Source organism: Bombus terrestris, chromosome 3 (genome assembly GCF_910591885.1).
Source record: "Bombus terrestris chromosome 3, iyBomTerr1.2, whole genome shotgun sequence".
In the NCBI taxonomy this organism is placed as follows: domain Eukaryota; kingdom Metazoa; phylum Arthropoda; class Insecta; order Hymenoptera; family Apidae; genus Bombus; species Bombus terrestris.
The window spans coordinates 17,741,100-17,760,262 of record NC_063271.1 but is presented as its reverse complement, the minus strand read 5'-3'; the positions used below and the strand labels follow the sequence as shown (position 1 = coordinate 17,760,262).

General features: G+C 41.0%; 1 protein-coding gene across 4 annotated transcripts in view; it reads right to left on the bottom strand.

Annotated features, from left to right (window-relative positions):
- Positions 1 to 19,163, bottom strand: part of LOC100643387 (hormone receptor 4) — a 150,673-nt gene that overhangs the window by 26,476 nt on the left and 105,034 nt on the right. The window contains exon 1 of one of the 4 annotated variants that reach the window (XM_048404131.1): positions 16,782 to 18,528. The exons of 1 other annotated variant lie outside the window; for it this stretch is intronic. Coding sequence is in view for 2 of the 3 variants with exons in the window: in XM_048404128.1 (XP_048260085.1) it covers positions 3,541 to 3,580 (40 nt within the window). In the remaining variant the exon portion in view is untranslated. Of the gene's footprint in view, positions 1 to 3,540; positions 3,923 to 16,781; positions 18,529 to 19,163 lie in introns of those variants that run through there. 2 more of the 4 variants (XM_048404128.1, XM_048404129.1) reach the window with 2 other exon arrangements.

Sequence of the window (19,163 nt, the reverse complement as noted above, 5' to 3'; positions counted from 1 at the left end):
GTTTATCTTGTCTAAAATGTTTCTCTTTTGATTAGAGTATAAAGGATCGTATACAACAATATTTATGCTTACAACGTTTAGTATAACCATGGTTTAGCAACGCTTATGTAATCGAATGAAAGGTTAGAGATTTTGTTTTACATAACAGGAAAGTAAAAATATTTTTTAATCGATCGCGACTTCGAGGTAATCGCATGTTACATTTTCCTTCGTATCGATATTTTCTCTTGTGTCGTGTAAACCGGTATAATTATTTTCGTAAATCTATTTCCTGGCGGTCGTAATAGGAACGTAACCGTAACAGGAAGTACCTAAGCTGCATAATCCATCGCGTGATGATTGAATGAAAAGCATTAATATTAAAGAGTAGATTTAAACATTCAAAATCATTCTATCTACATAAATGTTTCACTGAAAAAGTTTCTTTTTCACACCTATAGCCTCTATTATTTTATTTCTGTTTTTTAATTAACTGTTACTTCGAAACTGATCGTAACAACGGTTTCACCGTGAAGATAAGAATGTCGTCAAACTGTTCTCTATATACAAATAAAATACTTTAGGATTCTTCTATACCATATTTCTATCCAGTTAACAACATCACGAATCTAGTGAAACAGTGCCGCGTAATTTTATGTACCACGGGTAGATTTTAACTCTATAGGGGCCACTGATGGTGAAAGTGACTCTCCCACGCCATGACATCCTAGATCTACAACTCCCCACTCGAATCTGTCCGACTCTAGGCTCTCTATTTCTCGTGTTTGGAGGCTCTGCTATTCATTTTTTTCTCGGCTAACTCCCGTTCAAGTATCCTGGCCACGCGATTGGCTTTCGCGTCATGCTACAAGCAAACGAATTCCTGACAATGATAATGAGTCGCGGATAAAATAATGTCGCTTTGAACGATCAGGAAATTCGTGTGGAAAACACTGCTTTTTCAGAATCAAAATTCTAAAGCTTGTAGCAAGTTCAATGGACAAGATCAACCCATCGCGACGAATCTTTATTATTATTCGAAGTAATCTGCTCAGAATACAAATAGAATCGCTTTTCTAAAAATCATAGTATTTTCGGTGTATCAATGTGCAGGAATATTTATAGAATCGCTTAAGGCTTATACATGTATAATGTAGTCGGTGATCGACTACAAGAGAAATCGAACGTGTGAAAAATCGAATGCCGAGCTTTGCGCGTACTTTATCGCCATGTGTAGTACCGTTATTTGAAAAAGCGAGTTATCGCTTATCAGGCCAGGTCCTCACGGATGTGAAACCTCGTTTTCAACCGTGTCCACCTTCCAACCAACTTATCGGAGGAAGGAAAACGACGCTGCTAGCGTAACGATACACTCTGCGGGAATACCAATTTAGCCTTTAAATCAGTTAGAAAAAAGCGCTATAGTTTTTACACCGATGAAATTTTCATTCTGGAAACGTATCTCCGTAGAATGTCAAAAAATGAATCCCGGTCTCGCTTCGAAGCAGTTGGATCGAGTCTGCGTTCCTTCCTAGTGGTGCAAAAAGAGGATTCTCGATTGAACTACGTTCACCGAACTTTCTTTTTCGCATGGAGAGACGAAGGAAGACAGGAAGGAGAACAAATAGGAACACACGAGGAACTCTGCTTCCTCGAGTGTATTTCGTGTTATCTCAGACAGGTTGGATCGCTCGCGGGAGTAAGGAAACGGCATTGTCGTGTAAGAAAGTTCTTCATACACGTATCACCGACAATAGGTCTGCAATAATGTCCGCCACTAACGTTCTTCCAAAGCATTGTTTCAAAGATTTGTCGTTTATTCGTACACTGAGATCCATCGGAGACTGTCGTTCGGCGCTCGTACGACAATGGAGCAACATTATAAATACTCCGTTTTAATTTTTCCTACGAAGGAGAAGAAGGAAAAGGGAAGCGTTGAGGCAGGAGGCACAGGAATCGTGTCTCTCGGATACTCGTGAGTCGGGCAACCAGTGAGAACGGCCAGTGAGAGTCAGAGCCCCGTACGTTGAACCTCCGCAGTGAAAGTTTCTATTATACCACTGGCCTTACCTTACTTTTCCTACGGCAAGTTCTGCCGTGTTGTGTCATAAGGCGACGAGCGGCGTGGAAACGTCGAAAATCGTTCCATCGCCTCCGTCGTATTCCATTACTTTCAGACCGAGTCAGAATTTTTACACGTAAGCTAGACTACTAATGATACGGTTCCTTGGAACGTTGTCGAATCGTCGGAAGCAATCCTCGTTATTTAATAATTTTCTTGTCCGGCAGAGAAAACGAGAAGTCTGGTTTCGTTGAACTTTAATCGACGTTCGATCATTTTAGAAGGAAAGAACGATTTACTGCATGATCGATCTTTGTTTCATATAATTTCATGAGTATTTCTCCGCCTTTCGTGCGGAATCAACAAACATGCCACCTTAACGAGATTCTTACGGATCATTAGATTATTTATGAAGCATAACATGTTCTTCGTTGTTCTTGATCAATTTTTTGAACGTACGAATCGTCGGATCAGCGCATAATTGCTTTTAAACATTGCAACACATTGGCACAACGGTGTTTCGAAACAGCAGGAAGCCCGTAGAAATATTTCGTTCACGAAAAATCCTGATAGCTCGGTGTAAGGCAATGCGAGTGAAGTTCACTTGTTACGCCACGACAGTGCAACGAAGTTTACCGATGGAGGCTCGAACTGTTGCAATCTGGAGCAAAAGTCGGTGTTGCGAAGCTACAAAGAACCCCGTGGTTCCAGGTTTCTATCGTTTACGCAATCGATCGTACTAGAACTCTGACTATCGCTTAGGACTTTGCGGTAAGCAAAATATTCTATTCGTGGCTTCTACTCTTCAATAGCAATAAATTTGAAATCTTTCAAAGAATTTCCAATCGAAAAATTGTAATATATGGAGATATATAATCAAATAATCACATATAGAGATATATAAAAAATCAAAAGAAGTAATTTAAAATCTCGCAATAATTTTCCAATTTAAAAATTATAAATAAGCTATATAACTCGAGATTAAATCGTGTATTTCTGAGAACTTTGATTTCTACAAAGACTCGTGTTTCGTGTTTTGCGTTTCTAATGACAGCCGAGAAGAGAATAAATCTGGCAGCATTCTGTATCGGTCGGAACTGTGATTCAAAATTAGCGAAACGTACAATTATGAAATTGCGTTGCAGTGTTATTGACCTGGAGGACGCTGACAAACTGACACCTCGTTGTACCTCGGAAATTAATTCCACAAAACTTGCCCCTACGATTATCATTAGAATCGGTTTATAAAAAAACCACTAGAAACTTTGTCAAATGATAATTCAATCCTTGTGAATTCCTATCATTCCCCGAAGAACAGATAGTTCTCTGTTAGAAGGACAATCAATTGACTATTCTTGTAAATTTAATCAGATTTATCCGTGATATTAATCGATTACTACTTTATTAGTTACCATCTTCGTCAGCTTCGAAACGACGTAAAGGTAGTAGTACATCGTTAAACAGAATTTTATACGACCAGTTTAAAATAACAGTCCTACCTATGTGACGACCTTGTAGAACACTCATCTTCGCGCACATGATATGCCACAGTACGAAACGAAGCCTTCTATCGAAGTATGATATCCAACCGTCTTTCACGCTCGTCACTCGTCTTGATATCGTTCGATCATCGATCGTTCGTCCACACGATACTACGTACAGAGTCGCGATTGGGTCACTTGGTCTGCAATTAAACACACGTAACAGTCCCTTCGAGAATCGGATCACGTGAATTCATTTTTTCCTTCAAAATCCACATATTCATTTTAGTCCAAGTCTCGACAATCATTGTCCAGAATCAAGATCTCGACGTCACTGAATTCGTCGCAACAACAACAAGTGTCTAACGGGAAACAGAGTCATCGAGAAACATGGGAAATCGGCGAAGATTTCGGTACGATTCGTTTCCACGAGTCGAAGGGGGAACTCACGGCCACGATAAACTTTCCTGAGAGTCCGGAAGAGACGATGAAACAGTCGCAGCGCGCAGGAGCCCGAAGTGAACGCCTCGCACAGCCCAAAGTTTTTGGGGCAGCCAGTTGTGCGGGCCACGCGATCCACCGAAGTCATGGATCCACGGTGTTGGGTGGTGGTGGCACCAGTGACCTCGATACCAACCGAGGCCCTCCAATCCAAACGCCCAATGCCAAAAACTCGACACGCGTATACGCGAGAACTTTCACTCTCTCAAAGTTCTTCGTGATAGCTGGCTCAAGTGGCGGAGCATCATAAGATGGGAATAACAAGTCGAAATGATTCTTGAACGTGACCTGCCGAATACTCGATCTTTCTTTAAGTTACGCGATTCAAATTAGAGTCAGTCAAGTCAGTCTCTAATGGAGTGTTACACGAGAGGTTCGTTTCTTTCTCGGAGCAGAAAAAATTGACGCTACTTTTATCGATTAAAGACTTTCACCGAGGGAGCACTCGATAGTAGAAAGACCAATGAAGGGGAACGAACAATTCGTCGGACAGCTCAAAGTGACGTTCGAAGACGATCACCGAAGCGAAAAGTCCTACTAGAGATCAAGTAAGAGGAGCCGAGAAAAGAAAGCGATATCGAGACGATCAACCATCGTGCTCGATCGGAAAATTTAATTAGTTCATTGGCGAGAAGCGGATTGTGAAAAATTGCACGAATGGCGGTTACAAAATATATCAACGCGGAAGAGTCCGTGTAAATCGTCGACTAACCCCGTCGCGTTATATAAACATGCTCGAGCGCATTTAGACGCGCGTATGCTCGAAACGCGGGGAAAAATCAATCTCCAAATAAAGAATCGCAAAAAAGAAAGCGATGTTCTTCTCGCGTCAGCTTTTCTTCTTGTTGTGATTTCACTTTCGATCGATACGCATACGATGTATGCCTGATAATTCTGCGTGCAACCAGCGATTGCTGTTGCGCATCTTCGAATTAGAAACAGCACTATAGGTCGATGATATACAATACCGTCTATAAATATCCGAGCATTTATGGATTTAAGTATATGATAAAATACAAATTTTATCAAAATATATAAATTAATGACAGATCAGTAACTAAAAGTAGCATATACTTATTGTGTTTTTAGGGAGTCAACAGACTATAAATTTGGGTTATATGTTAAAAAACTCGATAGTAGTTTTAGTAATTTGTCAATGTATTGTTTTAAATATTACTGTTTGAAATAATGTTAGTTTAAAAGAATTCCCTCTACCTGACTCGTAGTTTAGAATTTAAAGAATTGTTTTTAAACAAGACAAAATAATTCAATGAACTTTAAGAATCAGTGTCATCGCATCGCAATATACTACTGTATATAGGTAGTTGTAATGATTATAAGGAATAAAGATATTGCATTTCATTTGCGATGTTAGGGTTAAATTTCATCCTGTTAAAAGCAAACAAGAATTCAGGTACTTTTGAGCGGTAGTGTACTTAGATTGGTCAGTGTTTCACTCGCAACCGATAAGAAAGTAAGGAAAGTATTTGGATGAAAGTTTCGACGCTGATCTCGTGCGGTGGCCGTTCGATTTCGGGGAAGTAGCCTCTTCTTCTTCTTGTTCATCTTTTACTTCTTCTTTTTCTTCTTCTCTTTCTTCTTTTCCTTAGTCTTCTTTTTCTCTGTGCCAGCGTATTTATTCGACGAAAGTAAAAGTAGCAGAGGACCTTGTGGTAGAACGTCGTCATCGTATATGACATCGAATCCTCTTTCTGCGTCTTCCTTCTCCCCTGGTCCCTCGTTACAGGCGTCCTCGCTGTTTTGGGATACCGGTTTTCGGGCGAAACGATACCATCTTACAGGAAGATTGAACCTGGTGAAAACCGCGTCCTTCGTGGAACAGGGTTACATTACGTCACGCATGTCACGTTATTGCTGTCCGCGTTTCACTGCACACCGCTGATATTTCGTCCCGGGCCGATATTTTTGCGATATAATCTAGACACGACGCGTATAATCAAAAGCGGCGAGAATCAACGGTCACTATGCCATGGACCAAGAACCTTTTCGATTAGCGCGTCATTATTGTGAATTAACGGATCTGTACACCGACCAAGTTACGCAATAACCACGTGAATGATGAACTTTTACATTTAACTACGGTGTAGTAACTTTGTGCGTAGGAATGTCGGCTAGGTAAACCGGCTTACGATCACGACGAACGTAAAGGAATTTAAATTTCTTACAATATTGCAGTAGACTTTATACGAAGTGAATGGCGCGTAGCAGACTTTATATCGATATCGAACACACTTCTGTGAAGTGCGGCTTTTTTCTGTAGGAATATATTATTACATACTGTCAATCCTTATACGTATCTATACTCTCGCTATCGGGATGCTCACTTATTTACTAACTTTAGAAAGGTTTCGGAAAGGAGATATCGGTAAATGACGAAATTAAATACCCTAATTTAAAGTTATTGCCTATTCTGCCATTTACTCGATTATTATTCACTAATAAGTTCACTATATTATTCACTCTCCTTCCCAAATCTTGCTGCTCTATTTTTTCACCAGTCTAAGATCTTCAACAACTAGCAAACCTCTAATCCGAAAATAACCGTTCTCCGAGTACAATCTTATTTTCCAGGACCCTTCTTCCAGATAAACTATAAATAAACTACACATTTCTCGTGTCTATACGATCCCAGTACCTATCACCCGTTATGCCCCTTTATCGGTTGCATAACCAGACCTGGTTGATCCATCGTAGTTCGTTCTACCGAAGTCCAGACGAAAAATAGACAGTCCTTCGAAAACGTAAGCGTGATTCGCCTTTCACAAGGAGAAGCGAGACGCGACAGTCGACGAGATTGGCCCGTTCGAAAAATCGCGAAGATCGTTCTAAGGTCGGAAACGCGTTGGTAGCAGGATTTTCTCAACTAGTTTTTCTAAGCAGCCTAGACGGATGGTGCTGTTACTGGCCGCGGTCGATGTATTCGTACGTGGCGGTGTGGGCAGTGCTGCAGTTGTTCGTACCAGCACGTTGTGAGCGGTCGGCCATGGCATACTTACTGATGTCAATCACACCGGCAGGCATGCACTGCTTTATTCGTATTGGAATACACGCATGCGTGCGGATACACGCGCAGAAGACGCTCCGCTCGCTATCGAATCTCGTAACCTTTTGCCCTTTAACCCGTGCAATTTCCTCGACCATTGATATCAGGTCGCAGCTGTGCCGACGTGCCGCGCCGCGGTGATCTAAGTCTGAACTTGGGCGACCCTTATACACAACTTTGTTTCTGGAGCGGTCGAAAAATTTAAAAGGGCGCCTCTGGACCGTGACCATCGACCGGCACACGAATAATCGTCAGATAATTCCCCTCGCCTCCCGATTCCCGTTGCGCGCAGAAAACACCGCGAAAGATGGCGTGTTAGTGTGCTTGTTATCGTTCACTGACAACGAGAATACTGCGTATCATCAAACGCCGATTGTTCTTTTTTGATCTAGGACGACTGAAAAGTGAAGTCACTACCGCATGGATACGATATCATGCCGTTTGTAACATACTTATTTTGTGGTTTATCGTATACATATAATTGAACACGGAGCCCGCGTTGTTTTATTTTTTATTTTTTGTTAATTTTTCAGATATTCGGGAAAATATTATCGATATAGTAACAACGAACTATTATTGATCAAAGAATTTCTAAGCGAAGATTGCTATAATTCTCCGGGATTGTGAAACGTTCCTTTTCAACCTGATTATGTTTCGCCTCCCTTCTCTTTCCCTTTTTTCATTTGGATTGTTTCAACAGGACAAAAACTCAGTTTAATAATTTTGCGAAATGGAAAACGCACTTTATAGTCGTTATCATTATACATGTATAAATAGCAGGTTAGTTTGTATACTGGTCGCACGTTCCTCAACAGCTTTGTTTCCTGGCAGACCTTATTCCTTCCAGGAGAGTCGGTTAATATCAAGTGCTTAGTCACGTTTCCCACTGATACTTGGCGCCATAATCGCTGCAAGTTGGCAAAACCGTATGTAAACAAGACTGGTACGTTTCAGTAAATAATTACTGAATTAGTCTACTTTCCGTTTTCTTGGATGGAGCCTGTGCCAAATACAGTACACCACATTACGCTCCTAATAATACGTTGCTTTTTATATTTAGAAGTCAGTCAAAAAGCAATTTTATGTGTTTTTATCCGTTTCTTAAAAATACTTGATCACGCTTTGCTAATGTTAAAGATATTTCTCGACGGTCTATAGGAAATTTCAAGTATTCGCGATGAAGTAATTATACGCTGTGTTTACAAGGCAAATTAGATACAAATTCAAACAACGCTTCATATTTTATTGCTAATTAGATGTATCGATACTCGAACATATATTGTTATTCTTACAGATGTTCATTCATTATCTGGTAAAGAATAATATTTCTTTCTTGTATCAACGTCTCAGTTTGTGTTTGCAGATATCTTGAGTGATATTTCTTAGATCAGTACGTCACGTCGCGCCGTTCTCACTCTCATTCTCACAGAAGCATTAAACAAGTGTCATTGAAAGTCTTTCGTTAATCAACGATCAAGAGTCCGTGATCTTGATGGACTTTCCTTCGATCGAAGACGATCCATCTTGCTCAGTCGTGGCGTGTATCACGAGATATCGCTACGACAACTTCTCGCGAGGTATAACGAGTTTGAAGCTATAAGGCCAACTAACGTCCGTGAGAATCGACCTCAGAATAGTCACAACATTGCGTATCATCTTGTTTATTCGGAAGTGTCGAAAACGATCTTATTCGAATAATAATTACTTTATAATTTTCTATATCAAGCCTATAAAAATATTTATATAAAAGTTCGTAATACTTTCTTTGGTTTTATAGCGGTGTTCCTGAAAATTTGAGAAACAAATTCAAATTATTTTTCAATATCGAAAATTTGGGAAGAAGGTATAATTAATCTAAATATCAAAATGAAAGACCAACGCTGTAATACTTGCAATACAAAAAAAAAAAAGAAAAACAAAAAAAGGAGAACAAAAAATACACGTATAAGCAACTATACACGTATATCATACTTGAAACATAAATGAAAACAATTCATTTATCCAAAAGTGACGAAGGAGGTGTAAGAACATCTTTCGGTCGAATTCTCTCCATATAGGTACATAAGGTACTAGTAGATATAATCCGTGACGCACGAATCAGTGGTTCGAACCTTTTTCGCGGATGACCGTAACTTATATCGGGCCACTCAAAATAAGGACTTGGACCTTCTCGATATCCTGGCGCGTCTCTAATATCTAGTCACGAACGTGCTGTGTCATGCACCTTTCGGGAACGCGTTTCTCTCACGACGAATGGCGTCTAGGTATTCCCATTCGAATACCGGTACTTGCTGACTGCACGTGTCAGGGTCAAATGACATCATTCCGACGCAAGGATCTTCGTGATGGTGTGCCGACGTTTGTGTCGTCGTAATTCATCCCGTCGATCGTTCATGGTTCTGGTAGTGCTGGGATAGCAGTCGACGGAACCGCAAGATCCTCTTTGACTGACCGCCGTTTCGACCAACTATTCTTAATTTTTGTTCATCTCGATATTTTTTCGATACCATAAAGACCTTTAGTTCTTTATTTTTCCCCAAATATTTATTTACATCATTGACTGCACTTGCTACAGAAACAAATGATCCAGCAAGAGTTTCTAATTTACTAAAGAGACGTTTCAAAATTTGTATGGCTGTGGCGAGTTATAGCAGTTTAAGTGGTGTTTTTTAAGTTGTTGTAACTGTTCGCTTGTTTGTTTATTGGATAAAAATTCGATTGGAATTCTAGAATTGAAAGACTAATAAAATCGGAAAATTAGAAACTTATTTTTCACAATCGAGAAGAAGTATGATGGTTGTAAGAAGTGTTTGTATCAAGACGAATTGAATTTACAATAGTAGTAACTATGGCGATTTATGTTACAATATTATAGAAATAATGTTTTCTCTTAATGAGTGATGATTCTGAAATTATATGACGTAGTAAAATTAATTTTAATGAAATCTGAAGAGACAAAAACTACTTACAATTTGAATAAAAGCCTACGATGCTTATTTTAATTAATATAGTAATATTAATTAATATAATGATAATATTAATAATAGTGGCAATCAATTAAAAGTTATTAACAGTTTACTAGGAATTTCGTAGACGAATCTCTCTTTAACCTTTATTTTATTGTAAAAGTGTGCATTTTTCACTTTAATTATAAAAGGCACACGAGTATTTCAAAATTCTTGTAGTGTATTGAGAAATCATTATGGGAAAATACCCTATTGGAGATCAAATTGAGTCTGAAAAGCAAATCTCTGTCATAATTTCCCTCCAAATCTAATAACGTACTCTTTTAATTTATAATTTCTGTAATAGGTTATATTACTTTCTGTATCCCGACGTTATTTTCGTTCCTATGTCAGATGGTATTATTAACCATCGTAACAGTAACATAGCAAAGTTCGCACTCCTATTTTATTGGTTAACGAGTCCGGTCGACCATTCTTTCGTTAAGTTACTTTTCTTCTATGTGTAAAAGCGACATTACCATAGGCATCGGTAATATCGGACATACCGGACAAATGCATCATTCACAAAGTTCATTTTTTTCTTACAATGCATCAACCCTGCGTCGATCGTTTGTTATGAATTGTAACTCTATCTCTCTTTTCTTTGTCAGAAAACTCGAAACCGCGGTAAGTTACGTCGCGAACGTAGTTTCCCGCGACAGGCGGATCGCTTAGGCTTAGATGATGAAACACAGTTGGTGTTCTTCGTAAGCTCATTTTCTCGCAAAAAAACGCGTGCAAACGCTCGTTGGTATAATCTTTTTAACAACGAGCAGAATGAGAGCAGATATAAGATGGTTTATGTTCGGGAAGTAATTTTCATGCTCGAAGGTTAACTTTTCTAACTGTTATCAATCGCGAAACAGAACGTTCGTTTAATGCTAGGTCACGACACTATCCGGCTTCAGCTTGGGTTTTAGCTCGTCGAAGCGATCGTCCAACGACATCGCACCACGTCAGATCGCGATAAAACAGCGTCTAAGATACGAAAGGCATGGCGGAGTTGGTGGATGTAACGCCGCAATTACTGGCCGGTATATTTAGTTTGAGATTGGCATAGGTGGCGAAGAGTCTGCTAGTTGTTATCTATTTTCTACGCACGTGGCCTCTATAGACCGAGATCTAGCCGGTTATAATCGGTGACACACTATGAGAAGACAGAATCGCCTTGGTGACGTTTTCGGGATTAGGTTTCTTTCCAGCCACCCTGACATCAGGTTCTTCGAGATCTGCTAATGGATAAAGTCGACCGACTGTCACCCTTCATTCGTTGATCGAGTTAATCTTTCTTCTCATTGTCAGAGAGATTATTTACGAGTTAACGATGTTTGAAAACTAGTGACATGGATAGCTAAATCAGTTTTGAGTCGAACATGTTTCGTTTAACGAGATCAACATAATTTAAAAAACACTTATCTCTATTGATGATGAAAATAGCGGATCAATTAATCTCTTTTACGTAACAAATTGCATTCTGACAAAAATACAAACCCAACCCAGTATCTTGACATGAAAATTTTCGATGTAATGGATAAATAATTTTCGGTAATACAAGTTTCAATTCTTCTTAAATCGGTCTTACTCAAATTCTTCTGTCCTTGTTTAAACTTTGAAAGATTATATAAATTTATATTTTTACGAATATAAATATATAAATATGTCCAGTTTATCAATAATCGATATAACCAATGATCAATATATCGTACTATTTAACAAAATATAATTCATCATAATTATCGATCAGTGACAAATGAATAATTAAACGTAAGAGTTATCATTGATAATTCAATAGAGAAAAAGGTCATGGTATCGTGTCTGAAAAGTGCGACGGATACTGCTGTCGTTTGCCGCGGATCGTAGTACGCATGATTCGACTATAGTGGAGCAGGCTGGCTGCACGTAACGTGCATTCGTACGGACGTTTGTGTCCGACCTATCTCAAGCTCCGTCATCGAGAGAGGGCGCGCGTCGAATGGCGAGGTTAGGTTAGGTTAGGGACGTCACCAGCTACTGCGCTCATCCGCCAGAATAACTTTAAGCGGGGTTGCACAACTCTAGTTCCCGCCATGTGCCGCGTGCTCCTTACTTAGCGTGTCTTTAACCGCTTTGCATAAATGCGTTGCGCTGCTTATTTTTGGTTTATCGTCTGAAAAGAACGACACCTACTACAATCACTAGTACCAGGCTGATGACCTGGTCATTAGTCAATTAGTCAACATTTTTTGTCCACCGTGAATGAAATTATTTGATTCGATACGCACAAGTTAACACATCGGTTGCTGAATTTTTTTTATATATTTTGCATCATAACAATCTATACTAGCGTCACTTATTTAGAGCATGTCGCGTTTCAAGTTTTTATTGCAACATACTAAAAAATCATTGAAAATTTCACTAATATCATTCTTTATTTTATTTTAGTATTTTTACTAATTCAGCTGTTACAGGATGCTGTTAATAAACATGTCATTCGATGTGTTATAACTGTAGATATATTAAAGATTGATTATAGCTTAACCAAATATACATCTATTATTAGTCTTCATAGAAAACTTTTAATGAATTTTCGCATGTTGTTGAAATATAAAGCTTTCGATCTCAGACAATTTTTCGTAATGGAACAATTTAGAAGCGAGCAAAGTAGAATCGTCTTTCTGTTAGATTCATCATCTCGGAATGCTCGAGTTCGTATAATGTATAACGAAAACTTTATTATTTCGCTTTAATCAATGGAAATAACGTAAGTCGATAAAGTTACAACTAGTTAGCTGTATGATAGTAATGTTTATCTCCACTTAGTTGGTCAACTCGTTTAATATCTGTATAAAAAATAACGTTTACATTTAGTAATTTGTCATACGTCTTTGTTCGTCACCGAGTGAATCTAACCAGAGATGGAAACATCATCAACTACTGTCTTCGACCGATTAACTTCTGATGCGTTTACACGTGCCAGACTGTGTTAACTTTGGCTTCGTATCGCGCGGATTATCAAGGCAACCGAAGTGGGGCAATTGGATTTCGCGTGAACCGTAGCAGACACGAATTTCGATAGAAATTCATGTTCGCTTGAGAATTCGTGACTTTCCTACGCATGATTTTCTTGCGTTCGTATCGAAATATACATTGTATACAATTCTATTAAACAGTGCCACGATTGGACGCAGAAAAGTATTTTATCGAAGGGCACATAAAGTCTCGCGTTTATTCGGCTGACGCAATCAGAAAGCTGGTAAATCTTTACGTAATTAGTGGAAAAGGTCTGACCACGACGTTCCCGAACTACTAATAAACGATCCGTATATACATAGATTTGCCTAACAATCGACTGGTGTATCGCCTCGTCTCACGTATTTATAGATTACAGAGAAACCATTCTGCCCTACCATGAACGAACGATCGTGCAAATTGATCTACGATGATCCTGAGAATAGATAGCGGCCAATTAAACAGAAACAATAGCCTTAGGCAACTTGAACGCGATACTCGTGAATCAATGAAATCGAACGGAAACGATCACTACGTATGTCGACGTTTCGTTTCTTTTAATCTTTAAGCATAATCGTTGCATCAAGAAAAAAGGGCGTTTAGGATTTAACCAGATTATAAATGATCCTGCATGGTAGTTCTTTCATGAATAAATTTCGATTCAACGTGATTAAGTATCTGAATAATTATGCTCAGAAGAACACCGTATACCTGCAGGTTTCAACTATTCGTACTGCATAAACCTTCCTAGCTTTAATGGTTTCCTCAAGGTTACCAGAATTCATTAAAAAATTATTTTCGTATCTTTAACGCTTGCATCAGCGTCCGCTGTTCTATGGAAGGCACGGTGTATTTCATGTTCATCTTCGAAACTGCGCTTCCTGGTCTGACGAACGTATATATGACGTATTTGGGGAGAGGGGATTAGGATGCCTATCCTTCGATAAAGTTTGCTCAACAGATTCTTGCGAATTTTCGGGCGGTCGGCATCTGCCACCTGCCGAACGACCTAGACCTTTCGACTTGATCGAAACCTGTCCGATATCCATTCCTGATTATCATTTCTTTTCTTGCTTCTCCTATTCGTTGACTTCGCTTTCAAGTATCCAGATACGGATGCTTATTAATTATCATATAACGTAATTAACGACACTTTTCGCGAGGAACAAGTCATTTGGTAAACATCGTTTTTCTATAAATATTTAAAACGAGAAAGTTTAGGCAGGGACCAGAAAACCAATTGCTGACTTACATTTTTTCCGTTTAAAACATCCAAAACACGAAAAATGCTGGCAGAGGCGAAGTCTTGTCGAAATCCCTGCCGACGGTACCGTCGCGTCGGGACGGTATTACAAAAGATCATCGACCTACCGACGATGTAGATTGTCGATCAAGTATGGAGGAAAGATACGTCGTATTACGTTAGCGTTTATACACCAACTGTTTGCGCGCGCGCACTTCCACTCACATGTATCTACGTACTTTTATATATATATATATATATATATATATATCCACACCAAGCCACACATACACATATATACGGTTCACCAATGTTACTCGCACCTTTCTCTAGCCAAAAATTCGTTTTGCACGATGAACAATGTGTTTCTCATGTTTCGTCTGTTTTCTTAAGTATTTGCATGTGCGCTTGTTCCTCATTTGTTCGTCTCCTGCGATAGAATTCGATCCATCGAGTCGAACGAAGACGAACGTTCGACGGCGTCAAATTATATCGATGCTCTGGCAATGATTACCGATCAAGTTGTCTGCGAACATCAGGTCCATGCGTGAGTCGATCAAAATTTATTTAATATCAACTGTCACGATAGCGACCGTGTGGACGATTCGGTACGAAATTGCGTACAAAGTGGCAGGGTAGCAAGTTGAACAGAAATCTCGAGCAAACCAATCGGTTTCAACATCGATTAGTTTTTAAGTATATATACCTAAGGTTCTTAGTGTCCGAAACGGCGATAGGGCAAAGACGCACGACCCATTTGCACGTGCGAGCCTGCCCTCGAAACTGGGTTATCTTTTGTCCTAACAGAAGACGCTTAGTTTTACATTCTTGCTTTTCCGGTTCCTCCGCCTCCTGACGTTTAACCAGCAACGCTGTGTTGATCCATTTGTTTCTTCGTTTGTCACGCAAAATCCTTTTTGTACCTTCGATACAATCAACGTGGACAACGTTGTAGTCTTTTCTTCGAATTTTCGTCACGTTACTCTCCTTTCAGCCCCGGTTTGATTTAAGTATTTTGACGTGATACGATCGGTTTGAATACAACGTCAATCTATATGTCCAGCGCGCATGATCGTGTAAAAAAGATATGAACATGTATGGAAATAATAAAACAACGATAGTCTCATAGATCGAACGTGGTATGCAGAGCTCAAAAATAACGGACGTTGATAGATTTTAGATGCTCTATAGACAATCGATTTTCGAGCATCGTTATTGCTCAATAAGCGAATCGTTGAAAATCAATAGAGTTTATCGTCGAGATATGGAATCATTCGCGGCAGTTTGGTAATCCAAAGGATCTGGGCTTGAACACGTTCTTCGTGAAATGCACTAAATGCAGGTAATTTGTAACGCTAAACCGTCAAAAAAAAAAAAAAAAAAAAAGAAAAAAAAAGAAAAAAAACGATGATATTTTCTTCTCTGTAACGAGGCTTTGATATTTAGATATCATTTATTTTAATCGAGCCTCATACACAACGAGTCCAATGTAATTCCTTTCCCGCAATTTCTCTTTGACAGACCGTAGGTGGTTAGAAAAAAGGTTCTCGAGCCTGTTCTCTCATTCGATTCGTTTCATACTCGACGAGCCATTCTTCGTTCAGTGGTATGCATTTTCGAAAATAGCTGATCAGGGTCCATCGTGTCATTGGTCGATGACTACTACACGAAATTCCCCTAGGGTTCGTTGCACCTTGGGTTGTGCGCGAGATGTAAACTTTGGAAGTAGCGCCGCGCGTGTAGTATTTACGTGTAAACACGGGCCGAGTTTATTTGGGAGTGGCGGTAGCCCTGTTCTGTTGCAACAACATTATCAAACAGACTCGTTCTTATCGCGTTGCACGCTACGCGAGCCGCATCGCCATTCATGCGTCAGTTTTGCACGGAGACGCGCGAAACGGCATCACTCGCATCTCACTCGTGCGCGTGCAACCACTTACGCATACGTGTGTGTGGACCGAAATGGCAGCCATGCAGCAGTTGCATAACGACTTACGCTTTTTTTTCTATTTCTCTATGACCATTACACGGCTCAGTTTCTGTAGGAAGCCGCAATATTTTTTTAATTAAATGGCGCGCATTCTATCTATACGCGAAGATCGGCAAGATAGCGCGTGGATTTCGCAGAAAACGATTGATCAACGCGTGACTATGGGGCCACGACTCGTTGCGTTACTCCGTGGAACGTGGACGACGATGATTCGACGAGAACGCGTTTCTAATTGACAACGAGCGTATATACGAAGCAGACGTAAATTCGACGTTGGATACAGGGACGATAAAAATCGGTGATTAAAGAAACGTCGTCGTCGTGTTGGGGCTGCGGGCATGGATTTATAAACGTACTTGTTTCCCGCGTTTACCGAGAATGATATTATCGATCAGGCAGTTTCAAGTTGCAATATCGAATCGTTAGAGTAATGTACGAAGAGCGGTGGCTCTTCCAATTTTGGCTGACCTCGTCACGTGATCGGCGGATTTTCCTCCGGGTTACTGGCAGTGTGCGACTCCCGATCGAGCGGCCGATTGTAAAGGTCTCGACACTCTCGAGAGTGATGGCAGTGTTCAGAATGAAAACGAAGTCGATCGATTGGCGCTCGTGCGATCCTTTCCACCAGTCTTCAAGGGTCGCGCCTTTCAAACGGCTGTTGCGGGCTCCTTGATCGGCGCATGCTCCGCGGATTGGCACACACGGACGAGAGGATGTACGGTGACTTTGGCCGTGACGACAGCAGTAGATTAAGAAAGAGACGGAGAGTGAAAAAAGGGAGAACAAATAAAATCACAGGCAGTAGGGTAAGGTGTAAGTAATCGCCGATCTGGCGACGATTAGTCGCAATTGGCAGTGTTTTCGAGATCAGACAAAGGAGGAAGAGGTTCATCAGTCGTTGAAGTTTCGTTAATCGTTTCGGCGCCACTCGCGTGCTGTAGGCATCCTTTTCGCGACGATTAATGATAATAGTGGGAAGGAACACTTTCCTTTCAAAATTTCTTCCAATGGAGCACGAGAGAGAAGCACACGCGTGTTCACGTTCGAAATTCGTGAAATCATTGGTGCGAATATTTCACACTGGGATACGAGGAACAGACAGGTGGCGTGCATAGAACACAGAAGAGAGAGAAAGGGACAGAACGATGGTGCTGAATATTCTTGCTCGATGGCACTTCCGGTTCGAGAGCCCGTGCACTTTCTCCTGAACAGCGCGAATAGCGATCGTTTCCCTGCTAGAAGCTTCCCAGTGATCCTAGTCGATTTCTCGTGCCGCGCATATCCCCGGGTCACGAAGCATCCAATTTGAAATTCGTTCTCTAGTTCTTGCTTGCTCGCTCCTTCGCACGTTCGTCCAAAATACACGGTGACGATCGTCTCGCGATAAACACATCGACAACCACAGAGTGCAAGTCGGTAGTAACGATCTGCTTCGTTCGATTTGTGGATGAACGGACCAACAACAAAGAAACTCTAAGTCGATTCAGCGATACGCTGCATCGGAGGGCAATGTCTGACGCTGATAATTCTAGAAATTGTAACTAGCGCCACGTTCAACCAAAACGTTCTAGAGGAGTTAGCCGGGTTAATCTTTCTCACGTCGATCACTGTTCGGAACCATCGTGGTGACTGGATAGGCGAACGGAGCTGTCACGACGAGATTACACTGGAGTCAGAGCGAGGCACACGTAGCAGGTTGTCGTAGGTCACAGAACGGTCTGTTTCGTTCCTTCGAACTGGCACTTCCGGTCGAGGCACGTGGTTCCACGCGTCGAACCGTGCAAACAGAGGGACAGTTCGAGTTTTCGCGCGGGACACTTCCGGATTGTGGCAAAACAACGACGTCCATCACTATCACCATCACAGCCACCACCATCGGCACCACCTCCACCGTTTCTCACGTTCCTTCTTGCCCGAGTTCGTCGTAACACGTACGTGTGTGGCCTACGTACGTACGTCGCGTGTATGCGTGGCCCGTCCCTGTACGCGTGCACGTGTGCGCGCGTGTACGTGGACGTGTTTCTCTCTCGTCGTACCGAGGTGTAAACCGAGTGTCGAGCTGAGTTGGCTTCGACAAAGTAGGGCGACGACTGGGACAGCGGCCACGGGCACCAGCGCTCACCGACGAGGAACCCGTGCGCCGTGCGGTGGAGGAACTGTGGAAGTGGAAGAGAGAACCCTCCTCGTAAAACGGCAGCGTTGCTGTACTACGTTCTCCAGTAGGGGAACCTCTAATACCGCTGCAACAAGCCTAGCCCGATTGCTTAGCGTTACGCACGCCGCTCGCGGAAAAACTCTATCCGCATGCTATCTACCGAGCACTGCCGTGTTACCAGATCGAAAACTGCCTCGCTTTTCGCTCTTATTCCCCTGTCTCGACTATGCACCTAGTTGCATGACATTTCCTTCGCTCGTACTTTTTCTTTTCTCCTATCTTTCTTTTTTTAATTTCGACACCTTTACTCGGTCGACGAGTTGCATTTTTCTCAGTGATCGATTTCTACCGTTTCAACTTGCCACGAATTTCATTCTTATCAATTTTCAACATCGAGTCGTTCGTTAAACAGAATTAGTCTCGCAGGCTAAGAAACGTGGTAATACGTGGTCAACATTAACACGCATAGAGTTGTAATTAAGCAAGTAACACGCTTGTCTTATCGTTCGTAAATGAAAACTTTGTTACGTAACCGAACCGCGTTGTTGATAGAAACGTCGTTACTGTGCCGTCACGGCACAAATGGAGGGAAATGCAGAAATGCAAGAGCTGCCTTCGCTCTATCCGCTGAAATTCGCCGCAACTAATAGCGTATCGCAGAATTTCGAGGACACAGCCTCCGTCGATATCTCGTT